The 26,428-nt window shown below is 47.9% G+C and overlaps 1 protein-coding gene across 1 annotated transcript in view; it reads left to right on the forward strand.

Moving 5' to 3' along the window:
- Positions 1-5,495: 5,495 nt before the first annotated feature.
- Positions 5,496-26,428, forward strand: part of PARVB (parvin beta) — a 66,907-nt gene continuing 45,974 nt past the window's right edge. The window contains exon 1 of the mRNA XM_076343986.1: positions 5,496-5,750. Within this exon, the coding sequence (XP_076200101.1) occupies positions 5,636-5,750 (115 nt within the window). The 5' untranslated portion in view covers positions 5,496-5,635. The remainder of the gene's footprint in view (positions 5,751-26,428) is intronic.

Below are 26,428 nucleotides of genomic sequence, written 5' to 3' on the forward strand. Positions count from 1 at the left end.
TTCTTCCAAAGAAGCAGTTACCAATAGAAAATAATCACCACCATTGCCTTTATGGGCAAACACAAGATAGGCTTACCTCGCTATGAGGTATAAAGGTCAAGTATTTGCAGGGAGGAGGTTATTTGACTAAAGCTGGGGCAGTGGGCTGTCTAATTAAGAACAAACTGATCCATTTTAAGTTTTAGGTTTTCTACGCATTCCAAAATCAGCATAGCATAAAGTTCACAGCTTTTTGAAGGCGGTGTTATCTATGAGGTAAGGCAAACATTTCTGTAACAAAGCAAGACACGAGTGTCCTGGTGCAGCAGTAACCTCTAAAGAAAATCTGAGCTGTTTAGGGAAGAGGTGAGCACGTGAGAAGAATATCATAGTGCTCGGTACACAGGAACATGGAGCTGGGATGATGTGGAGCGAGACTGCGTGGTCACTGCAACTTGCATCAGCTATGCGTTAAAATATTTACTGCAGACAGACCCTTATAAAATCCCTTCTGTGTGCTCCATGCAACATTGATCACAGGATGCTTCTTTGTATCCTGCAATAAAACCAGATCAGAATTGAAAGCCATTGGCAGGTTTGGGACTTGCCAAGGAAACAGGAAGAGAAGTTGAGGTTATAACCAATGTCTTAAGCAGGATTTCCACTTACTGAAATTGACTTCTGAAATCAGGAGAAAGAAACTTTGGGAAGGAATGAGAAAATAGATTTTGTGTAAGTTTCAGGATACCCTATTGATGAGTGCTTAAAGCAAGAAATTATGCCTAAAAAAAAATTAGGCTGCAAATATAGGGCATATTTATCTGGGCACCAATTTATCACATGATCCCTTATAGATCTCTGGCATCATCTGCTTGTATAGCTCCTAAACTTGACAAAGTGGTTATTTTCGTTCCAGGCAGTGCCACTTACATACTAGGGCTGCATATGGCTCATCATAATTATTAAACTGTTTTATAGAATCGTTTAGGTTGGAAAAGACCTTTAAGATCATGAAGTCCAACCGTTAACCTAGCACTGCCAAGTCCACCACTAAACCATGTCCCTAAGCACCACGTCTACACATCTTTTAACTACCTCCAGGGATGGTGACTCAACCACTTCCCTGGGCAGCCTGTTCCAATGCTTGACAACCCTTTCGGTGAAGAAATTTTTCCTCACGTCCAATCTAAACCTCCCCTGGCACAACTTGAGGCCGTTTCCTCTTGTCCTATCGCTTGTTACTTGGGAGAAGAGACCGACACCCACCTCGCTACAACCTCCTTTCAGGTAGTTGTAGAGAGCGATGAGGTCTCCCCTCAGCCTCCTTTTCTCCAGGCTAAACAACCCCAGTTCCCTCAGCTGCTCCTCAGAAGACTTGTGCTCCAGACCCTTCACCAGCCTCGTTGCCCTTCTCTGGACACGCTCTAATACCTCAACGTCCTTCTTGTAGTGAAGGGCCCAAAACTGAACACAGTAGTCGAGGTGCGGCCTCACCAGGGCCGAGTACAGGGGCACGATCACTTCCCTGCTCCTGCTGGCCACACTATTTCTGATACAGGCCAGGATGCCATTGGCCTTCTTGGCCGCCTGGGCACACTGCCGGCTCATGTTCAGCCGGCTGTCGACCAACACCCCCAGGTCCTTTTCCGACAGGCAGCTTTCCAGCCACTCTTCCCCAAGCCTGTAGCGCTGCATGGGGTTGTTGTGGCCGAAGTGCAGGACCCGGCACTTGGCCTTGTTGAATCTCATACAATTGGTCTGGGCCCATCCATCCAGCCTGTCCAGGTCCCTCTGCAGAGCCTTCCTACCCTTGAGCAGATCAACACTCCCGCCCAACTTGGTGTCATCTGCAAACTGACTGAGGGTGCACTCAATCCCTTGTCCAGATCATTGATAAAGATATTGAACAGAACTGGCCCCAATACTGAGCCCTGGGGAAGCCCTCCAAGACAGTACGGGGACTGAATGAGTGGTTTGGTCAGCAAAGGTCACTTCCTCAGGTACCTGGAGCCTTTGTTGTAGTCTACAGTACCGCGGCAAGAAAAGGTGGGCACCACTGGTCTGGTCTGGTCTGGGGGCTAGACCTACTGGAAGCTGGAAAATGTGCAGAATGCACTGTTGATGCAGCGGTGCCAGGGTATGTCTCGTTTGTATGTTCTTTATAATAATTCTCACTGCTTTTTACGCAAACAAAATAGTGACATTTTATATTTGTTTCCATGATGGATTCTATGATCAATTAGAGTGAATCCCTATGTTGTACTCAGGTTTGGGCCTGAGGGACTGCCCTAATTTACACTGGGGCTTGCTGTGTTCCCTGGAGTTCTAAGCATAGTGCAGTTACAATTTTGTTTTTGCTTTGCTTGTTTTTAGAGAAGTCATCTTCTTCAGAGAGGCTTTGCCCAGGATTTCCTGAGATTTTGTTTGTCACCACTCCATTTTTAAGCTCAGCGTTCCCAGGGCTCCTGAATGGAGAAGCTCAGCAGGGCAGGATCACCACTCAGCAGCCTGGCTGGCAGAGCAGACCACAAGAAACATGGCTTGCAGGAACAGCTAATGCTGCTTGCCCAGCCAGTGAGAGTGACCATCATGTTAAAATCTACAGTATATATTATTTTGTGAGATACTTACATGACGCGGTAACACATAACATAATGGTAGTATGGGGCTGGGGGAGATTACGGATGTGGAAATACTGCTCACTAATCTGATGAGGAACCCCTGGTCCAAGCTCCCTGCAGTCCAGGACTTCTGAGACATAGAAACAGCACTCCTGGTTCTTGGCTGCTTTTGTCAGTGATGCACAGCGGTGCTGCGGGCCGCTTCGGACCTCGCTGCACTGGAGCAGTAGGTGGCTTGAGCAGAGCAACGTTACAAACTCAAAATCTAATCCATTAAAGGCAAATACTAAAAGTAGCTGCAGGTCCTACTCCAAACCTGTCACTACCCCTCAGTTCTCTGCTCTGAAACAGTATTTGTCTATTTGCCACTCTCCCGTTGATTTGGAAAACACAACAGAAATAGAGCCTGTAAGGCAAACCTATGATTCGAATGCAGAAAGAAAACCAATTAGAGAAACAGGTGAGCAAGCATTTCTTGAATCTTTCATTAGCTATTGTGTTAAATATTACTTTCAACAGGGAAAAGCAAAATATTTTTATACAAAAATTAACAGATTTTATACAAAAATATACAATTTTAAAATGCAACATGGGTAAATTAACAGTATCTTTATAGTTAGAAACTGCTCCATGTTCTGCTAACAGCAGTTATGACATAAATGCAAGACGCTCAGTCTCTTACAAACGCTTTCAGGCAAAATCAAACTGCATCCTGCACTGTATTCCTCTTTGGACAAAAAGCCACATTCCCGCTCAAACACCCTCCTGTTCTGGGTTTGTATCTGAAGGATCCTCCACAGCTGCCGTCTCATTTAATGAAAAGGCATTTTTATGAAATGCCGAGTGTTGTGCAGCTTTTCTTTTCTTGAAGTTTAGGGCAGCCCTGCCCTGTTTTGACTGGTATCATATTCTCAACAGACACGGTGGGATAGTTGCTGGATGCAGCGGGTCCCTTCGGCCTGTGACCACTGGGTGAGTTACAGGCTCTTGATTAAAGTTCCCTGCCGTGCCTCAGCTGGTGAAGTGCACTGCCCACTCCTGAAATGCACAGTTCTTAAAAAGCATCTGAACTTCCTGTATCCACTGTTCTGCCACTGACGGCACCAATACCCCTCCTGTTCTTTGGTAATGTCTTTGTAATTGCAAAGCGGGATTAAAATGTGTCAGTCCAGTCTGGCATCTTCCTCTGAAAGCTTCATCTTAAAAAAATAAAAAAAAAAAGTTAGTGTTCACTCTTGAATGTATTTAGAGTTGGATGCCCAAAGAATTAATGTTTACTCAAAATAAGTCATCATTCCATTATATATCAGGCTGCAAATTCATGATAACCTCCAGTTCATAGAAGTCTGTGCTGCCATTCAAAAGGGTCTTCCCAGCCCCAGTCATGTGTTCCCTCCACTTCCCTTCTGCTGGCACTTGCCCTTGTGTGACTTGACACTCAGTCACACCGGAAAGCTGGGCAGGGTGATTTTGGTTTTGGTTTGTTGTTTTTTGTTTTTTTTTTTTTATTAGTTGCCTAAGTGCCTGTAGAAAAGCAACAAGCAGCTGGAGGTGAGGGACAAGAGCAGGTCTTCATGACAGAGGGGATTAGCTCAGGTTAAACCTCTTGGGAAACTACACACTCAGAAAACTATCTCTGCTATCTTATGCTCTGGATGTGTCGTGTAGTGTTACTTCTGTGTCAGGTCAAGCATGAAAATCTGTCCTGTAAGCTGGGTGTGTGGATCCTGTGCCAAGTCATGTTGATTTGAATGTGGTTTTTCTTTGGGGCAAGGGCTGCTGATGGGGAACCGCTTGCAGGAGCACAGCCAAAGGCATGTGCCTGACTTTAGGTACCCAGTAGTCTCATTAAAGTCAAGGGGACCACTTCAGGGGCTTAAAGTTAAGCCTGTGTGTAAGACTTTGCAGGATCGGAGCCTAATGCTATAAACTCTTCAGGATCTGTTTTTAACATGTATTCCACAAAGCCCTTATGACCCTCCTGGGGGCTGCAAAATGATAAAGAATAAGAAATTCTCTCTGTGGGATCAAAACCAACTTTCCGGTTTTGGCCATTTTTGTGTGCATACACTATGCTTACGGTGGCGGCAGCACTCGGAGACCTGGGAGGTGGCGGCTTCCCTCTTGGAGGTGCCTGTGGGCCTCAGTACATGTGAGCTTGGCAAACATGGAGCCTACGGCCCCCTTCTCCTCAACCTTACCGCCAGGGAGATGCCAAACCTAACAGGCAACGTGCCAGGAGGAGAAGTTAGGCCAGTCTGACAGAAGAGGTGCTTGGCTGCAAAATTAGGAGGCAAATCTGAATGTAGCCAGCAAGAAACTGCTAAGCAGAGCCCCGACAAATGGCACACGCCAAGAGTCTGCCCTCAATTTTGTCCTCTGGTCTGGCTGTGACGGGACCCGGGGCTTTCCTTTTCTGCAATGTTTTTTACCCACTTTTTCCCCGCCCTCGTGGGTCTGGCCCACCCGGTCCCTGCGCGTCTGCCGGTGCCTCGGCGCGGGGCGCGGGGTGCCGCAGCCCCCTGCCAGGCTGTCACCGCACGCACGCAGCTGCGGCCCCCCCGCCCCCCCGTCCCCCTTTCTCGGCCGTCGCAGCACAGCCGGAGAGGGAATCGCACGGCTCTCTGCAGGTGACACTTCAGCGTTTGCTTGAGGCCGGCTGGGTGCCCGTGGGCTCGGGGTTAGCCTCGGGCAACTCCCCAGGGCGGTCACGGCCCCGCGGCCGCGGGGGGCGTCCGAGGCGGCGTGGCCGGGTCGGCGTGGCGGCCCGCCCCCGCCTCCCGCGGACTTCCAGGCCGTGGCAGGGCGCTGTGGCCGCCGGCAGCGGCTCCCAGCCCGCCCCCTGCCCTCCGTGCGGCTCCGGCTCGCACACCCCCCGCCTCCCGCTGCCGGCTCTCCCCTCTCGGTCGCTGCTGGCCGGGTGATTCGCCCGCTCCCGGGCTTTGTTCGGCTCCGCGGGCCGCTTCAGTCCCCGGGCAGGGCAGGGATCGGGCAGGACTCGGGCAGTCTCCCCCGGCGACCCCCTGGCAAAGCCGATGTCCGCCGCGCCCGTCCGATCCCCGACGCTGCGGCCCCACAGGATGAAGAAAGACGAGTCGTTCCTGGGCAAGCTAGGCGGGACGCTGGCGAGGAAGAAGAAAGCCAAGGAGGGTGAGTTCGCCCGCGCGGAGGGGAGGAAGGAAAGTGTACCCGATCGGCGTGACTTGCAGCAGCTTCCCTGTCCCGTCCCGTCCCGTCCCGTCCCGTCCCTCCGCGGGAAGCCCGCGGTGGGGGCGGGCGGCAGGCTGCGGGGCAGAAACCCGCTTTGTTCGCCAGCCCCCGCGGAGGGGGCAGCGCCGCCAGGGGAGGGGGCCGCAGAGGGGGCGGTGTGCCTGCTCTCTGCCCCCGGGGCGGCTGCAGCCCCGGCGGGGAACGGGGCCTCGCCCGCCACAGCCCGGCTGGGGGGCGGCGGCGCGGCGGGAGGGCGCTTCGTGCGCCCTGCGGGGCCCCAAGCGCCGCGGGCGGGCGTTGGGGGCGGTTGGCAGCGGGGGGGCTGCCGGGAGGTCCCTGCGCCTGGGAGCTCCCGGCGCTTCCTGCCGCACGCCGGCGTGGGGTGGCCATTCATCGGGCGCGCCTCAGGGCTGGCTGCGGGCTTGGCCGCTCGCACCTCCGCTTCCCGGCTCCCCTTTTCATACGTCCGCCCGCAGCTGGGAAGGGACCCCCAGAACCCGCTTTCTGCTGTAAAATAAACTTCAGGTGACCAAGGAGACTGTGGGTGTCGTTTTTTCTAGTCTGAGAGTTGAGGAAGCAACAAGGGAACGATTAAATCCACCTGTGTTTCGTTCCAGGCCGGCTTCATCCATAGGCTTTATGTTGGCATAGATATTTGCCCACAGTGTTTTTCATAACCAAATATACTTGGCAAAAACACCTAGCCCTCGAGCACCAGGATTTCGCATGGGTACACTTACACCGGGGTATACCGAGTGTGTTCATTTGGGTTGTCACCGCCAGCGCCAGCCGGGCAGGGAGGCGTTAGCCTCTCCCTTCGGTGTGGGGAGCCTGGCAAAGCTCCCTCAGCCCGAGCCCAGTGGACCGGCACCCGCGTCGGGGTGGCTCAACCCCCGTTGTGTACCCACCCCTGCTGCTGCGCGGGGCAGACGCCTCTGCCCGGACCCGCCTTGGCACTGCACCCCTGGCACGGCCTTCTCGCATGGGCACGCATGCAAGGTGTTCTCACAGCGGTCTGCTTACACCAGAGGCTGTGCAGAGATAACACTGTTTACTCTCAAGCAGCACGACTTTTGTTGTTGTTGTAGATAGGGAGGTGGCGTCTTGCCGCTAGACTTGATAAAGGTGGTCCAGCCCTGTATACACAAAGCGTACCTTTCTCCTGAGCGGTTTCCTCTGAGGATGGTGTACTCTGTCCTCCCCTCTTCCCCGACTGACAAAATACTGGCTTCTGTGGAGAAGCTCTTCCTCCGTGTTATCCTCAGACTGCTGCCATCTGCTAGCAGGAAATCTGGGTGTCCTTGCCTTATGGTTTAATGCAATTTTGACTTTCTGGCTGGTTAAAACTGGCCTTGGTTTTGTTCTAGCGTCTGATGGGTGTAGGGTAGGGACGTAATTCGAGTTTCAGCCTCCTTTCAGCTGGCTGTTGAGCGAGCACATGTTTTACCCATATTGAGTCTATTAATTGCTAGCAAAATTTAGAAGGCAGCTTTTTAATATTTAAAAATAAAATATTTGGCCTCAAAACTTGGCTCAAGGAAATTGCTTCCTTTTCCCTCTCCTGGCTGTTTTGGTGTGGCTTACTGGTATTTCCTTTATTATCTATTTTTAATCAAGTTTCTCCAACGTGGTTCTGCTGAGGAGCAGCAGAAGCGGTCATGCCTTCCTTGATGATCTCATTTGCTTCTGAAGGAAAATGGTGGAGAAAACTCATCTCCAGCGGGGCATGCTGACCACACGCTCCGAACGAGCGTATTTCATTCAAAGGTGACTTCTAAGCTTAAACAGGTTGGCAGCGTCCCTTCTTAAACGAGAAATTTCGGCATCGCTACGTGGTGTTTTTGAGGCGACCGCTTTTGGCAGGGGCTACCCGCTCGTTTTGCTGAGTTTGTCCATTATTTTGCCTACTCTTGTGGTCGCAGCTCCTCTTGGCGGTGGAAGGGCCCGTTTTGGTTACGGCCCTTAGTACTTATTGGGGAACCGCTGCTTTGGTAATGTAAAGCATGGCGGTCACGCTTCTGTCAGTGCCATGGGGAGGAAACTGAAACATGTGACGCAGCTTTTAGTTTGAGGGTTCCTTCCAGTCTGAAAATGTGAAGGGAGGAAAGACCGTCTGCAAGCCCGTGGGTGCGACACACTGCGGTGCTGCAGGCAGCTGAGGCTCTTAGTTGTGAGGGGAAATGGCTTATTACCCTTTAACGTTTTGCACTTTCTTTGTGGGGTAGCTCTCAAATGCAGGCTGTCCAGACCAGGGCTGTGAAACTGGAGAGGGCCAAGGGCCAAGCAGTGACGAGGTGGTGGGGCAGGGTCCGCACCAGGGGGGAGAGGGGCCGGTCCATGGCTTGTGGTAGGACCTGGGCAGCCGCAGGAGCAAATTTCAGGGTGAGAAGCTAAATCTTTGTATGTGAGTGTGAAGCAGAAGTAAATTGGAAGCTCATCTGAGTGGCATTCCTTGAATGAGCTGGTAGACCGTATAGGAGCCATGTGGTTCAACTTTTTCTGTGTGCTTGGGAACCGCCCTGCGCTGGGGGTTTTCCTCCCTCCCTCCCTCCCTCCCTCCTTTCAGGCGGTTTCTGCTGGTTTTCTCTGAGGGGACCAGCAGAGGTCAGAGTGATCTTCCCCGAGTAAATATTGCCCTCTCCACTAACTACTCTCCACAATAGCAAATCGAAATGTTGGCTGCTGATTTGCCACAACCAAAAATCATTCTTACCTCGTCTCCCTCTAACAGCAGGAAAATTAAGCAAGCCAGAGAGCTCTCTATACGTACTTCTTACTTTCGCTGCCTGTCTTTTGTATCGTAGCGTAAATACGGGCCTGCTATCACCATCTCTGCTATATTCATATAATGACCTTTAACCTGGTCTGTGCAAGAGTTGTAATCCAGTTATATTAATCCTTTTCCTCTTTGTGCGCAACAACTGATCCACGCAGCTCAGAGATCCTTACAATGACACTGAAAAAGTTTTTGTTGGTTACTTACGCGGTTTTCTTTTTTTAATCATGGGTGGCAGCCATGTCATAAATAACCATAATGTGGGGCTACCCACCCATAAGCAACTAAATTTAAATATTTTTTTGGCTAACTGCTTTATAACATGCTGCAGTCTATTTTTAGAGAGGTTATATTGGGAGTGTTCATTAGTCTTATCAAGGCGGCCAGTGTAAGCTCATACCATTGCTTTATGACGGGAGGATAAATAAGGTTCCTAGGTATGCTGGTGATAGTCACTGTGGCAGTATTCGAAGTATTTACCATAGCATGTAAACAGCTTTGCTGCTGCTCTTGCTTTAGCAGTATGGCGTGACATAGTGCTTTCTAAGTGGGTGCTGGTAGGTGAAGTAGGGTTAAGATTTCAGGTCAAATTCTTCAACGTTTTAAGTCAAATTCTACAGGTTGCTTAACTGTTTGAGGAAGCCTTTGAATTTCTACCTCAAACCTCTGCTTTACACTATTACACCTTATATTTACGTTTCTGAATTTTTATTGCTGAACTGACTTATTAGGCAGCCCTGACTTAAAAGAAACAGCAGCCACCGTTGTTCACGGGGGTGCCGTTTTTACCCTGGTTTCCTATGGAAGTATGGGGTGGGTGATCTCACTGTCTGTTTGGCTCCTCCCTTCCTCTTCCTTCCCAGGAATATTTTTAACCCATAGTTTGGCTATGGGTTCTCTCCCCTGAGAGAAAACTACTGGTCTTAAGGATTATTAAATGACTGCAGATTGTGTCAAAATGGGTGACCAGTGAGTACAGAAAGACCTCAGTGGAGTCCCACCGCAGGAAAACCTGCAAATGAGCTCAACCCTTGCATGCTAGTGGAGAGCCCAGGTGGGAGGGAAACAGCTGGAGAAAGGACACGTCTATGGGAAGAGCACCGCATTCTTAAATGTTACAATCAGTCATGACACAGATCCTTGGAAAAGCAGGATGTGTTTGTTCCAGTGCTCAGGCAATCCCTTGGTTTATAACTGCCCCCCACCCCCGCATTAGGCTATGTGGAAATCTGCAAAAAAGTTTGCCTGATGTTTCTGCAACATGATTTTGTCTTGGTGTATCTTGGGCTTTCAAGATGTGCCACATCTGTAATGTGGTTACTAAATTTTAGCACATCCGTTCAGGAGCTCCAAAATCTGCTTTAAATACCTTAGGAAACTATTGGGGTGCTGGCAGGGCCCATAGCAGGGTACAGTTTGTAAGCTGGATGATCCTTCAGCTTCTTTTCAGACCCTGTAAAAGATACTGTTTCAGATAGTGCTGTGTTTCATCTCCATTTGTAAAACAAACTTTAAAAAAAAATCTCCCCTTTCCTGTCGGTCAGAGTGATGTCTTTGTACTGAAATAAAGGAGGGGGTTTGCTGCAAGCTTTGCTCCTTGCCTACTTGCAAAGCTTTGTTTTCTTTTCCTCATATCCTTTCACTGTATGAAAGATCTGGGCAGCAGGTGTTTGGTTAAATAAACCTTCTATTATTGTATCTGTGTATGTGTGTGTATATATATAGCCTATATGGAGGGAGTCAATGAGAGAAATACAACAGACTTAATTGCTTAGTGTTGTTTCCCAGTGACACAATTGAGGGTGGACATAGGGGTGAGGAAACTGCTCCAGAAAAGAGCAATTTATTGTGCCTGATGAAATCAATAGGACGGGGGGAAAGAAGGCAAGAGATGACAGTGCTACAGAGGGCAGAATTATTGCAACAGCAGCTGAATAATACGAAGGTTTTACACATATCAAGGGAGGTTAAAGTATTGTTCTTGGGGTCTGTGGCTCAGCGTAACAGTGAGATGGCGTGGCTGTGAAAAGTTTGCTGTTGCATTTGCTTGCAGGCACACCAGTTTGGTAAATAGCTCGGTAGACATGTATTTCACTAGATGGCAAGGTTTTTCTCCCAGAGAAAGGTGGCAGTTGTTGCCTCTATTTTGCAGGGAGAAAAGCTGGAGGGTGAGGAAGTGAAGTGATTTGTTCAAGGTCATCTGGCAAGCCAGTGACAAAGCCAGGGAAAGAAACTGTATTTCCTGAGTCCCCTCTGGTGCCGTGATCCTTAGGCAAAGGCGCTGCATAATCTGCCCATTTCCCACAGCTCTACATATGCTAAAACCCGTCTCCAAATTGTTCGGGTGGGACTGCTCGTACTGCCCGATCCACTTTGGCTTTCTGGAGGGAAGAACATGAGGAAATAAGCTCAAGAGCAGAATTAAATTGGAGGAAACAGTTTCTTTATAATTCCTTTGAAACTGATGGGGCTGCTTGTGCGGGTAATTGCTCTCTGGAGGGAAAAGAGGTTCAAAAGCAGATCTACTTCATTGCCTTTGTATTGATGAGCACATCTCAAGTTTGTAAGGCATCCTCTTGGACACAACAGGATAGGAGAATTGGACTTGCTTAGAAAATGGATCTCATCTTTCACTTGAATATGGTGTACTGAAAGTAGTTAAAATCTCTTTTTAATGCTGTCTGTTATGTGGTCTCCAGAGGTGTATCTGTGTAAACAGACTGCAGAAAATTTAACTTCTCCATCTCGGTGTGCTGCACCTTTGCTTTAGCCACTGCCTAGTGGCTGCTTGAGACTTCTAACAAATGTATTTAGCTTTAAATGTTGCTGAAAGATGCATGTTCAATAGATCCTAAAAAGATGTAAAGCTCTAAGGCATGCTTAACTCAGTCTTCATTCACCTTGCAGGTGGCAGTCATGTTGGTGGTATTATTCCTGCCAGGGATTTGTCCCGGTTACAACCATTCCTGGCCATTACAGATTGTGTTTCATGCTGGCTGTGCCCATGTATCCTACTTTATGAACTGGTACTGGTGGAGTAATTGCTCTAAGCTCTCTGATGTGGAAGAAATGGGACTTGGGCATTTACCTGGTGCCTAGAAAGGTCAGGATGGAGGTGTGCTACTGATGTGATGCCTGCGTTCTAGCTTTTGTCCTCAGGCACTAGTCTGCATTTCAGACTAGTGGTGAAGTGCCAGTTAACTTGAAGAGTGCTGGCTAGTCTTGTGGTATTTCTCACCCAACAGGAAACTTCATGAGCAAATCTGCCTCTTGCAGATCCTTGAGGTGCAATCTGAGATAAGCTTCAACTGGTTGCTTCTTACTGTCTCCTGACCTGATACGCAATGTATTTTTAAGGCTCTTCCTTTCAATAGACTGGTGTTGGAGCTCACCCCCATCTTAACTTACTTTCCGTGCTCATAGTATGTGGCAGTGAATTCTTAGTCAGATGGAGAGACAAATACAAAGTATGTAGGGTCTAATTCTGTGGTCCTGGTTCACACAAGTACATTTGCTGCAGTCTGAGAGGATACTTGGCTGAGGAAGCGTGTCTGTGCATTTAATGGGCTACTGCTGCTGAAATATCCAAACAGAAGAAGAGATGGGTGCTGGTTAAGCAGAATTACTTGCTTTTTAAGAGAGGAATTTGCATATAATTATATGGAAGCTACATACTGTTCCAGATACGTGTATATATCCATAGAAAGACTGTGCAGACATATGCAAATTCAGGTTCGATTTATTATCCTTTCTACTACTAATTTAAACAGACAGAGACCTAAATTTCAGTTGGAACCTGTGTAGCCTAGTTGCTGAGTTTCTCCTGTAGGGCTCAGGCGTACCTCTCACCAGGTCTGGTTTCAGTCTTGCTAGAGCAGTGCCAGTTTGGGTTCTGACTCCGTGTTCTATTCTGGCAAAAGCTGTACTGTGGATATAGTTTGTGTTAATGTCTCAACCAATATGAACTTTACATGCACAGGAATCATCCTTTTAACAGTGTCATAAACCCCATGTTTTTTTCCCTTAACTGCAGCTAGGCTAGGATGGTTCGCCCAAAGCAGCTTTAGGCACAGTGTCTTGGTGAGACAATCGAGTTTTGAATTACAGCTGAAAGTTTTCTTCCAGGCAGGATGCAGCAAGATATGCGAAATAGCTCTGTAGCTCTTCAGTAGTGGATTGAAGTAAGTGTCTTGCTTTTACTTAAGAAAAACAGAGATTTTAAAGTTGTTTTATTTTCAGTTGCAATCCTTAAAATAAGATTAATTGTAAGAACACTTACATGTTATGTTTCATCATAAAACCTTAGCAAGGTGGTTATCAACACTTCCAATTTTCCAAAACCAGATTTCAAATTTCTTAAAAATACTAATGCAAGGATTTGGAAAGAGACTCCTTTTCTCCTTAAAGTCTACCCTTACTTAAAAGCAATTGTTCAACGATACCGGTTTTCATTTCTTCTAAAGGATTTATGAGCTAACATCTTGGAAGGGACTTCTAGAAGCTGGCATCTGGCTGTCTTCTGTTTCTCACAGGGTGAGCCCTGTGAGACTTTGATGTATGGAGGGCTGCACGTGGACCTGATAGGAATGGGGGGAGCTGCAAAGTCACGACTTCATGCGAAGTCTCTGCAGATGCTCTCTGCGGGACGGTGTGAAGGGGGAATTCTTGGTCCCACTGGTGGATCTGTGCAGGGAGATCAGGCTGTGTTGTGCAATGCATTATCATAAATGCATTAATCGTACTGACTTAAGTGCTTGTGTTTTTAAGAGTGGTGATATTTAGATCTCTTTATTAATATAAATGCATCCTACTGATTTGCACATCGGCAATATAGGAGTCCAGAAGATTTAGTATAGTTATGCATAAGAGCGCTAAATGTCTTTTTATGTACTTCAAGAACTGTTACAGGCCAGCTGATCCAAAAACAGATGAAACTGGTGGAGTTTTCCAATGCACTGCTTTGAGCTTTGGATCATACTTTGATGTTAGGAGATTTGGGAGATTAGCTGGCAAGCTCTTTCTATTGTGAAAGCATGTCAGATCAACTTATTGCTAAGGAATCCAGGGTTATGTGGTCTGTGGCAAGACCAGCGCGAGGCAGAGTCTGCTAGTTGCAGGAATTGGTGTTTCAGCAGTTACGGCTTTGCTGTTCAACTGGGAAGGAGATTTAGTGTGTGTACCTTATGCATACAAGTGTCATGGACACAGCTGAGGAGATTCAAGTTTGTAGCTGTGGAAGTGCCAGTGTACTTCAAAGCTGCTCATGAGGGATTTGGATGCCAAACTGCTGTTAGTTTTCAAAGGGAGTCAAGTGTACAAATCTCTTGGGCACCACTAGAAATCCTGGCCTGCAAATACGCACCTGAGAGGTTGTCTGTGTCAGGGTTCCTGGGACATGGTGTCTTGACGGGGACTTAGGACTGTACAGAGACACTGGCATCTATCGTAAGGAGGAGGAATTTTCTGCCTCACCTATAACATCATCTGCTCGTGATCCTTGTCACCCTTGCTGCTGCTGGTAATGCAGGAGGCTCTGTGCCTGCCTTCTTAACCCTGGAGTCTTGTCCCTTTTTCAGCATTTTAAGCCTGTCCATGTTCTTACTCCAGTGGGGCAAGGTCTTCACTGCAGCAGCAGGCTAAGGGCCAGCCCTCAAACTCCTCACAGTCATTTCAGGAGACCTGGAGGCCAGCAAGAAAGAAGGAAGTGAAGCCTTTTTTCCCAAAGGCTTCTCCTTGTGCTGACCTCTGCTCATTATAGCAATCATGACTTCAGCAAACCTCCAGGTTCTTTGAACTAACGGGATCTGGGTATTTTGTTGCAGAAGCCAGCTACCTGAAAGTCAACCATGTGCCTCCAGAGAAAGATCTGACCTGTGCCAGTGTCTGGATGTGACTGATAGCATGGGCTCTGTTCTGGTCAGCTGTCATCATGTCCACGTGCCTTACTCTGCACAGCCCTCTAATTGAGCTCTTCTACATGGTAGAAGAACTTTGGTAGTTGCTTATCCCCTCCCTGATACGTCCTCTGCCTGCTCTGTGAAATGTGTTATATATGCGCATTGTCACTGATGAAACTTAGTTTTTTCCTCAGGGCACAGCAAAATCAACTGATGCAGCTGTCAGAGTTGTTTACTCTAACTTGCAAAGTATGTGCATCTGCGGCAGGTGTTCCCTGGGGTGTATATGGCATACATACTGCTTTATGTGCGGTACCTGCCTCTGGTTGTCATAAGCTGCATCCGCACTTCTCGCCCTGGGCTGAGGGGTGGGCGGTGGAGGGAAGTGTGGCATGTGTTGTGGCAAGGAGGAGGGAAATGGAAGGGAAGGAGGGGCAGGGTGAGCAGTGGGAGAGCCCTGCTTCTCGGGGGGCTCTTCCAGGCTGCCCTCAGGAGGAGCGCTGGATCCTGGGACCTCTGCTGCAGGACAGGCTGCTCGGTGTCGGTGCATGCCGTCCCCACCATCACAGGAGGGTTGTGTGGGGGATCTAAACCAGCAGTTCTTGCGTGGGTGACAGTGACCCCCGTTTATCTTTGGGGGTGGGCTGAGCATGGAGGGGAAATGGGAACAGGAACTTCTGTGTTGCACAACTAATAGGTCAGTGGCCAAGTGATCTCTCCAGGGTGAAGCATATTCTGCTCAGGTATAAATTTCCTAATTTGTACTCTTCCGTTGGCCAAGTAGAAAGCTGCAACCCAAAATTCGTGACTTCTGTTGTGTATGTCTAGTTTAGCTGGAAAAGTATTATGGCTAACATATGTGGTTTCGGGGTTTTGTAATTTGAATCCGGTTAAGTCTTGCTCTGAAAAACAGATGTGGGGAGAACACGCACACCTGGCAGCGTGTACTGGCTGAGAGCAGTGGCTCCGTACTCTTTGGGCCCTTAAATCACTGTCACTTCCTGGTGGAGGAACATATATCCGCACAATGAAACTTCTAATTTTAAAACCTGTACACACGATTTGTTTCCATGCACCCGCTGCACAGCCCTCTCCAGAGCCCTTAGGCTGAGAAGGGAGGCCATGGGACAGGAATTCTGGTTTTGGCTTTGCTAGTGGTGAGCACCAGGATCTTTGGGAATTCAGTTTCGCCTCTCAGTAATTGTTTCTCCAAGTTAAAAAAGGCTTCTTTATAATCCCCGACACCTGTCTGGCGATCAGATATAAAGTCTTATAAAATCTCTTTTCAATGTATGCTGCATTTTGGTTATAAAACAAGCAAGCTGTTCTGGCTCCTGGAATTCCAGTTCCTTCTTTAGTACTTCTTTCATTTTGTGGTTTTTAATTAGCTGAGACGGTTGCATACACAATTTATTTGGAGAAAGGAAGGAGACTGTGAGAGCTGGATGAGGAGGAGAGCTATTCTGATGTCTGTATAGAGGCATGGTGTCCTTTTTACTGTCTTTAAATAGAAAAATGTGTAATCCTCAGAAAGTGTCTTTCCACTAGGTCTGTTCGGCAGATGTATGCACATGTGTCATTAAACAAATGCAGACACTTCTGTCATTTTAAAATAGAACAGTGTTGTTTGCTCTCTGGCTTGCCTAGTCCAGCAGATGGATTTAGAAGCTTTGCAAAACTGTCAGGATTTTCTTCAGAAATGGTAGAATAGGAGAAAATACCAGGGCGTCCAGGCTTGCATTTTCTGCTTAATATTCCTCCTCAGGAATAGGGTAATAAAATTGTCCCTTGGGATTACTGTTTGCCTTCTTCCCTGTGTATGGCTCCCAGTATTGTTACAGTGAATTGGTTTCATTGGAAAATTAGGCAGGCTGCAAGAATGCTAACACTATAGATATATCTTGGATCTGTACTGAATTTGGTCTGATGAGGATCTTGACTCTCTAATTAGGTAACTAAATAAGTGTGTATAATGGAGCCCTATCATTGGGAAACTGGATTTTAATTGGGTGCAGGATGTCATGCTCCAAATGGTCGTGCTGTGCCTGTATAGCAAATCTGATGCTGTCTGCCACACGAACTGATAGGGGTTTTTTTGCATGTGGAAGGGGAGAAGCAGTCATGACTGAGCTCATCTAATGTGGCAATAGTCCAGCTTCAAGCTGGACCTTGGCAGGTTCTTCCAAGCAACATTCCTCTGATTCTGTGGAGCTGGGTTTTTTGAGGGTCCCTCATCAGGGAGAGAGACAGATGGTAATGGGAAGGGAAGAGGGTCTGGCCTTAATATCAGCTTTCAGCTGTATGGTTGAAGGAGAAAGGTATATATGTGTTTGCATGATGTGTCCGGGAGAACTGGGTGCTTGTGAGTTTTTCCTCTGACTGCTCACACAGATTCAGACTAATAGTGTCCCTCTTGACTGCTTATGATGTGTTTAATTAGACTGCTGTCTTGAAAATGCCCACTTTTACTGCAGCACTGCAGCTGTAGCTGCATTAACACAGTGAGGGGCCACAGTTTAAATCATCACCTTGGCTCCTCAGTATCATTTGGCTTCATATCATTTAGTTTAAAAAGCTAAACTGTGGTGGCTGTTGCTCTGCTGACATCAGTAGTAAGAGCAATAAGAAGGCTAGGGAGCTATGCTTGGCCAAGCTATGACTGACATTTAAGGTGTTTGTTATGTTTTTTAACTGGTAAAACAAATTGTAATTTTTAGTGAGTGACTTTTCTTCCCATGAATGGCATTACGTGCAGATGCCCTACTACCCAGAATCTTGGTAGAAGGCATCCTCACTGGGTTCCTTCATTTGCTAAACAAATATGCTGTTGATCCAGTGGTTGGTAAGAGGTTCCTCCAAGAATGCAAACACAATTACTTTGAAACTGTCTGAGCTGGGGAATTCCGCTTTTGTATTGAATGCACAGGAGATGGGCACTGTTGTGCCAGGGAGGCTGAGTAATTTGGTGTGTCGCAGCATAGCTGGCCAGATGGTTCTGTGGAGCCGTATTGGGTGTGTGAAGGATTCCATATCTATTACATTGGAAGTGTAAAAAAAGAGTAACTAATCCCCGTGCAAGAAAAGGGGGAAAAAGATCCTCATGGCCACCTGCGGCACTGCCCCTGTGTCGTGTGATCTGTTTGTCTCGTGGTCTGTCCTGGGATGCGTCCTGTTTAACATCTTCATCAATGACCTGGAGGAGGTGATGGAGTGCACGCTCGTACAGTTTGCAGATGACAGCAAATTGGGTGACCAGCTGATACACTTGAGGGTAGGGCTGCCTTTCAGGGAGACATAGGCAGGCAGGAGAAGTGGGCTGACAGGAACCTTCTGAAATCCAACAAGAACAAGTGAAAAGTCCTCCGCTAGGGAAAGAAGAGCCCCCTGCAGTGATAGGGGCTGGAGACCGCCTGCCTGGGGGGCAGCTCTGCTGGAAAGGCCCTGGGGGCCCTAGTGGGCAGCAAGCTGACCACAGGCCAGCAGTGTGCCATTGCTGTGAAGACCAACAATATCCTGGGCTGTATTACCAGAAGCACAGCCAGTAGATTGAGCGAAGTGATGATTCCCCTCTGCTCAGCACTCCTTAGATCCCAGCTGATACACTGTGTCCAGTTTTGGGCTCCTCAATACAGGAAAGACATGGCTAAACTGGAGCACTTTCAGCAGTGGGCCACCAGGATGGCAGCTGGAGCACTTACCCTGTGAGGAGAGCTGAGGCAGCTGGGCTTGTTCAGCCTATGGAAGAGACTGCTTCAGGGAGATCTTTAATAAGCAGTCTGCTGATACCTCTGAGGAGATTATTGAGAAGATGGAGCCAGGTTCTTCACCGTTGTGCATAGCAGAGGAGAGAGACAACAGGTATAAACTGAAACGAATGAGGTTCAGTCTGGACAAAGGGAGAAACTTTTTCGTGCTGGGGACTATGAAGCAGTGGGACAGGACACCTAGAGAGTTTGTGCAGCCTCCATTCTTGAAGGTTTTAAGATGTGACATGAAAAAAAAGCCCTGAGCAACCTGGTCTGATCTCAGGGCTGACCCTGCTTTGAGGAGGAGGTTCAGCTAGAGACCTGCTGAGGCCCTTTCCACCCTGAATTATCCAATGATCTTATGCAGCTCCCTGGCAGCTTAGACCCTTCAAAGGCTGGAGTAAGGACATTTCTTAAACAGTGTGAAGCCTGTGGGTTAGTGATTTATGAGCATGTGGATACAAGGGTGTGCAGTGGAACTGTGCTTGTCATCAGGGTCCTTTTACTGGTTCTGCACTGAGGTACTAGTAAGAGTACCGTATTTCTTCGGTCTTTTTTGCCTGTCTAACCTTTTAGTAAGGAGGAAGGCACTGATTCCACTGGGCTGCTGCTCTGGCTGCTTCTTTAGAGAGGGTTAGTTGGAGAGGCTGTGTAGTTAGAAAGCTATTTTGGGACTGACCAGTAGCTGAGCTTGAAAGTCTTTAAGATGTCTAGCCCCACTGAAACACCACCTTGTCTAGCTCATCAGACTTGGTATTGTCAGTGCAAAGGCTTTAAAAGAGACCACAGAAAGCTAGAACTGCAAATGGTGTAAAACTTTGGTGTGCTGACTAAGTAAACAAATAATAACAGCTGCAGGTCTTTTTGATACTTGGTGAAATGTGACATTTTCTTGTGCTTTGGACTTGTTTTGGTTTGATTCTTGGGCTGGCTGTTGTTTCATGATTGCATTTTGTTATCCCTTGAGGGCTACGTTTGGGACACTGGACTGGAATGGCAGTCAGAGGCCTGGGCTCTACTCTTTCTACATGGTTTTCAGCAGCTCTGTTAGGACATGGTGGTGTCTATTTCTTACTTAAACTTGGCAGAGTTAAACATCTGAATGCTTTTATGGCAGCCGCTATCTTCACTGTACCTTCCCCTTGTGGACGGGGTTTTATCTGACCGCGGGCTCCGAGTTCCAGACTTTATTTTACTGTGAGGTCTGTAGTGCTTATCACTGAAGTGCTTGTCTTTGCAGGCTCCTCTGGTGCTCAAAGCAACAAGTAAAATAATTTTCCACATATGACTTGTCTGGAAACCATTTAGAAAACTTCTTTGTATGTTGCAACGTCTGCTTGTCTAGTGAGATATTTCAGTTCATTTTCAATACACTGCTTTACTGCCCTGGATGCAGGTAGGACACAGGAAAGGTAGAGCTGGGCATGAGCAACCTCAGTATATGGTACTCTGAAAACTGTGTGTTGAGTGTTTAGGTTAAAGCTTCTAGTCTGGAGCACTGCCTATCCCTCCATTGGTCCTGTGCTCTGCTGAACTGAAAACTAGTATTTACTAGAAAACCCTCAACATGTGTGTTGCGAATATAGTTGCTATGTATGAGTGTTTTTCAGGGTTTTCCTTGTCTTTCTGGGTGACATTTGGGCAACTCCAGCGATTAGGCATGTGCAGTTTTTGTGGTTTGCAGGGTTGTTTATCTCAGTTTATTCTTCCTGTAGAATAATGTTGCACAAGCAAAGAAGTTGCTTTTTTTGAATTGCAAGTCATAGCTGTAGCCTCCTTTCCATTTGCATGAAGTTGGTTGGTTGAGCTCTGTACTGTCAGCTGGAGAAGACGGTGCCTTTCTGTTACTTCTTGTACTCACCTGCATCGCTGCCTTCAAAAGTGAGTCTGTTACTCTGTACTTCTCTTGACATGTTCAGAAGAAGAAGCAACATCAAATGTTTTCATATTTGCACAGTAGACTGCTTTTGGTGGTGGTTGTTAACCTTTTCATGCCTTTGGAAAGGGGGAGTGAAGGATATGGGGAAAGCAGTAAGCTGAAGCAGGTAAAACTGCTTGGGCTGTTAATTAACTGAGGGAGTTTCATTCGGGTACCTACAAATGAAGTGTCAAACCATGAGAAGGAAGTGGAAAGAAGTTGGTGGAGGGATGGAAACCAGCTCAGTTGTAAAACATGTTACCATGCTGCCGCAGTAGTGACTTTTTTGATGCCGAGTGTTCTGCTTGATAAAGTTTGCACAGTTAGATTTGTATGTGGGATCAGAGATAGAGCTTATAGGAGGCAGTAAGCTGAAGTGCTGTTTTCTCCCTGATTCCTTCATGATGGAGAAGGCAAGAATTGAATGAATGGACTAGGCATCTCTATTCCGGAGTAATGCTATTAGCTCTGCTTCTGACAGCTTCTGCTGTCTCTCCCTTGGTGATTTGCTTTGGCCAGACCCATCAAACATGGATACCTTAAGTAGTGAGCTGATTCTGGTTTCTGGAGTTGCTTTTGGTTAAAGGAGTCTTGTCAGTGCTTGGCATCTTGCGGAAATAAGCCTGCTTCGTTGGGTTCTCAGGCTGAGTTCCTAGACTGTGAATGTGCTGTTCCCTACCTGCTTGTGCCCATCATCTTTGGTTGTAGGAGTACACAGAAGCCTTGAAGAGTATAAGCACTATATAGTAGAATACAGTATTTCATGGAGAATTGGTGGCAGGAAATTTAAAATGCCTTGTGGGTTTTCTGCTGGGAGTGGATACAGGCCAGAAGTGTCCTTCAGTCCTTTCCTTTTCTTATCAGTCTTTTTCTTTCCCTCTGTTCTCATCAGGCGGATTTGACTCCACATCCTTCTTTCAGGTGGAAGTTGTCCTGGTACTCATGCGGTATGCTTGGGAGAACATAATCCTCCACCATTGCTTCATGGGAAGAAATTACCTTTTGTATGTTGTGATGGAATTGTAACTGGGGGAGGCTGATGAAGTACGTTTTCCCTGTTTTCAAGTAGAATTTGTGTGCAGAGGGAGGAGTGTAGATGTCCCTAGTTGCTTTTAGGGTCCTTTCAAGCTGCAGTTATTGCCTGTGATGTTTGAGGCAGCAGCCTGGCTTTTCCCTGTCAAAAAAACTCTGGGATTGAAGCCATCCGTTTACAAGTTCAGGACAACACAAGTCCCAAAGGTATGCCCACTTCATGTCCTGGAGTGTAGAAGCTGTATAGTTTTGGTGTGTATTATGTTAGTGCTTAGGAGAGCTGGGTAAAGGGCAGATGTTTTAGAGGTTGTTTTGGTTTTGCCTTAGAAATAAAATACACACATGAGGGCCTGGGACCCTCTTTACCTGGAACATTTTCCCATTTATTAACAAGTCTATGCAAAAGCTAGTGCAAGGGGCAGGAAGTGGTGGGGAAAAATCCCACGTCCGTGAAATGAATGGATGCACAAAGTTAAGTTGCGGGGTCCTGCTCCCAGGCAGGTGCTGGTTCCAGACCTCAGAGTGCACACAGGGTCTAAGCAACACTGAGCTGTAACAGCCAGCGTGCATCCTGAGAATGCTGCAGCACATTTTGAGTAACGAATGCAGCTTGTTGACCTCTCCTTGCTCATCTGCATGAAGGGGAGTGTTGTTCTGTTTTGGGCAGGGAGGACAAAATGTCAGAACTGTTTGCTGGGAGCTGCTTAAAAATATACTTACGCCTCCCAGGCATGAGGAAATGTGATTAAAAAAATATGCCATTTTCAAAGCTGTGGGATTGCTGCTGTAAGGTCAATGTAGGGAGACTGAAGCAGAGCTGACAAAGTCAGTGTGTCAGCTCAGTATCCTACTGGGTGGCTTTTTCCATACTTGAAAACCTTGCTTTTGTAGGTGTAATTTTGTAAATACTTTAAAACACCATTCTTGCCCACACTCTTACTTCTGCTGGTTTGCTGGGGTTTTTTTGGCCAGCATTAGTGTTTGTGTGTCTACACAGTGAAAATTAACTTTTTTTTTTTCCTTTCTTATCTGGTTAGTTTTCAGGCACGCTGTCCCCCTGCTCCATGCCATAATGTGGCTTCTGCAACCACTAGTGCCAGCAAAAGGGAAGTGGTGATTGGCAGCTAGGGATGGAGGCGAAGCCTGGAGTGCCCCTTTGCTGACAGCATGGATGCCTGCCTGATAAAGACAGCTACATAACTTAAGCTTAAGATAATAATTAAAGAAACAAGAAACAGGGACTTACAGCAAAATGATGAATCCTAAGTTTGACTTTTCAGTTTTAGCTCTGTAGCTCTCTGTCAGCTTCTGTCAAAGTCTGCATCTTGCTCTTCTGCCTTGCAGAACATATTTTGAAGGATTCCTATTTAAGTGTTTACTAAGTGGGTGTTAGACCTGTTGCATGAGCTGAGCAGAAAGGGACTAAAACAGCCAGGGGGGCAAATGCTGAGATGAATTCTGGCTTGGTGCTTTGGTAGCTGTGAGGTTTGAATGGGACAGTACAACTGCTGGAAAGAAGAGCCGAATGTTAAATACAATGGCTCTGTGTTGGTACTGTGGGCTCATCTTGGCTTTTATCACTGCCTATTTATGCCCAGGCAGCTGTGGGTCAGCTCCGGCTTTGTCAGTTGTTATCAGAGCCAGATTAATTCTGGAGGGGGGGATCTTGAGGTGCTGGAGCATGTCCAGAGAAGGGCAACGAAGCTGGTGAAGGGTCTAGAGCACAAGTCTGATGAGGAGCAGCTGAGGGAACTGGGGTTGTTTAGCCTGGAGAAAAGGAGGCTGAGGGGAGACCTTATCGCACTCTACAACTACCTGAAAGGAGGTTGTAGCGAGGTGGGTGTCGGTCTCTTCTCCCAAGTAACAAGTGATAAGACAAGAGAAAACGGCCTCAAGTTGCGCCAGAGGAGGTTTAGATGGGATATCGGGAAAAATTTCTTCACTGAAAGGGTTGTCAAGCACTGGAACAGGCTGCCCAGGGAAGTGGTTGAGTCACCATCCCTGGAGGTATTTAAAAGACATGTAGACATGGTGCTCAGGGACATGGTTTAGTGGTGGACTTGGCAGTGCTAGGTTAACGGTTGGACTTGATGATCTTAAAGGTCTTTTCCAACCTAAATGATTCTATGGTTCTCTCTGTTTAGTTATGTCAGTAGTGTAACAGCACGTGTAGCCAGTCCTGCTTTGCTGGCTGTTGTGTTGTCCATGGCTGTCCAGCACAGGCAGCGGCTGGGTGAGGGCAGGATCCTCCTTCCTCCTCGGCAGCACCAGCACTGCATTCGCAGGGCCCTGCAGGGAGCTGGAGCAGAAAACTGGTTCAGCACAGCAACTTAATTTTGTAGGATTCAGCTTTCTTGCTGAAGTGGGCCACGTAACTGGCTAAAGATCTGTCTGCTTAGTAATTACAGAGTCTCATTTTGTTTGATTTGGTGTTCAGTTGCCAGTGCTGGTCATGTTGAAAGCCACCTGTGGCCGCTGCGGTCTGTTTAGTGCTCTTGTCTCCCAGGCTGCTGCTTCTCTGCCTGTTCCTGTTCTGCCCCAACACACCCTTCCTCTTTTTGGGAGGGCTGGTACATGTGCAGGGCTTGGCCAGGATAACTGTAGCAGTGTTAATATTGGCTATCTCAACACGGGTGTCATCCACCAAAAAATGCAAACTCTTTTTTCACCAAAATTTAAAAAAAACCCAAACAACTTGATAGAAAGATAAGAATTTTCATGGGAGGAAAACTGAAAGCAATATTTCACCCTCATAAACAAAACAAAACAAAACAAAACCAAACCCCAGCTTCTCATAAACATTTCTCACTGGCTCAAGTATTGGATATGCTGCTACCATGCTAGATACACATTTTACCCTTGGCAAAAGTAAAGGGGAGATCTTTGTTCTGGCAGTCATGGAATAGACCACTCATCTGTGTAAGTTTAACACGTCCATCATATAAGCAATGATGGGATCAGGAGCGCAGGTAGTGTTTTCCTCAATCCCTACAGTGGCAGGGAAGAATGCTGAAAGGAACAGGAAAACACACCTGATCAACACGTGGCTCAGGGGCTGGTGCCATCAGAGGAATTTTGGCTTTTTTGATCATGAGGAGGTTTACACGGCACCGGGCCTGCTGGCGACAGATGGAGTCCAGCTGTCTCACAGGGGGAAAAGGATCATTGCTCATGAATTGGCGGGGATCATCAAGAGGGCTTTAAACTAGGTTCGAAGGGGGAAGGGGATAAAACCAGGCTCACTAGAGATGAGCCATGGGGTTGCATGCCAATGCTGGGGGTGAAATCGATAGCCCAGCTCAAGTGCATCTACACCAATGCATGCAGCATGGGCGGCAAACAGGAGGAGCTGGAAGCCATTGTGCAGCGGGATAGATATGACTTAGTTGCCATCACAGAAACATGGTGGGGTGACTCCCACGATTGGAGTGCTGCAATGGATGGCTATAAACTCTTCAGAAGGGACAGGCGAGGAAGGAGAGGTGGTGGGGTGGCCCTGTACGTTAGGGAGTGTTTCGATTGTCTAGAGGTCAACGATTGTGATGATGATACGGTTGAGTGTTTATGGGTAAGGATGAGGGGGAAGGCCAACGAGGCAGATATCCTGCTGGGAGTCTGTTATAGACCACCCAACCAGGATGAAGGGGCGGATGAAGCATTCTACAAGCGGCTGGCAGAAGTCTCTCAATTGCTAGCCCTTGTTCTCATGGGGGACTTCAACTTCCCAGACGTCTGCTGGAAATACAACACAGCAGAGAGGAAGCAGTCTAGGAGGTTCCTGGAGTGTGTGGAAGACAACTTCCTGACGCAGCTGGTAAGTGAGCCTACCAGGGGAGGTGCCTCGCTCGACCTGCTGTTTACTAACAGAGAAGGACTGGTGGGAGATGTGGTGGTTGGAGGTCGTCTTGGGCTTAGTGACCATGAAATGGTAGAATTCTCAATTCTTGGTGAAGTAAGGAGAGGGGCCAGCAAAACTGCAACCATGGACTTCCGGAGGGCGGACTTTGGCCTGTTCAGGATGCTGGTTGAGAGAGTCCCTTGGGAGACAGTCCTGAAGGGCAAAGGGGTCCAGGAAGGCTGGACGTTCTTCAAGAAGGAAGTCTTAAAGGCGCAGGAGCAGGCTGTCCCCATGTGCCGTAAGAAGAACGGGCGGGGAAGACGACCGGCCTGGCTGAACGGGGAGCTTTTGCTGGGACTCAGGAAAAAAAGGAGAGTTTACCACTTGTGGAAGAAGGGGCAGGCGACTCAAGAAGAGTACAGGGATCTCGTTAGGTCGTGCAGAGAGGAAATGAGAAAGGCAAAAGCCCAGCTAGAACGCAATCTGGCCGCTGTCGTTAAAGACAACAAAAAATGTTTTTACAAATATATTAATGACAAGAAGAGAGCCAAGAAGAATCTCCATCCTTTATTGGATATGGGGGGGAACATTGTCACTGAGGATGAGGAAAAGGCTGAAGTACTTAATGCCTTCTTTGCCTCAGTCTTTAACAGGCAGACCAGTTATCCTCAGGGTATTCAGCCCCCTGAGCTGGAGGACAGGGACGGCGAGGAGGATGAACCCCCCATAATCCAAGAGGAAGCAGTCAATGACCTGCTACGCCACCTGGACGCTCACAAGTCTATGGGGCCGGATGGGATCCACCCGAGAGTGCTGAGGGAGCTGGCAGAGGAGCTCGCCAAGCCACTCTCCATCATTTATCAGCAGTCCTGGTTAACGGGGGAGGTCCTGGACGACTGGAGGCTTGCCAATGTGATGCCCATCTACAAGAAGGGCCGGAAGGAGGATCCGGGGAACTACAGGCCTGTCAGCCTGACCTCGGTGCCGGGGAAGATTATGGAGCGATTCATCTTGAGGGCGCTCGCAAGGCATGAGCGGGACAACCAGGGGATCAGGCCCAGCCAGCACGGATTCATGAGAGGCAGGTCCTGCTTGACCAACCTGATCTCCTTCTATGACCAGGGGACCCGCCTAGTGGATGAGGGAAAGGCTGTGGATGTGGTCTACCTGGACTTCAGTAAGGCCTTTGACACCGTCTCCCACAGCATTCTCCTAGAGAAGCTGGCGGCTCACGGCTTAGACAGGTGTACTCTGCGCTGGGTCAAAAACTGGCTGGACGGCCGGGCCCAGAGAGTTGTGGTGAATGGAGTTACATCCAGTTGGCGGCCGGTCACGAGCGGTGTTCCCCAGGGCTCAGTACTGGGGCCGGTCTTGTTCAATATCTTTATCGATGATCTGGATGAGGGGATCG

The sequence above is a fragment of the Aptenodytes patagonicus genome, chromosome 1 (genome assembly GCF_965638725.1).
Source record: "Aptenodytes patagonicus chromosome 1, bAptPat1.pri.cur, whole genome shotgun sequence".
NCBI classification, from domain to species: domain Eukaryota; kingdom Metazoa; phylum Chordata; class Aves; order Sphenisciformes; family Spheniscidae; genus Aptenodytes; species Aptenodytes patagonicus.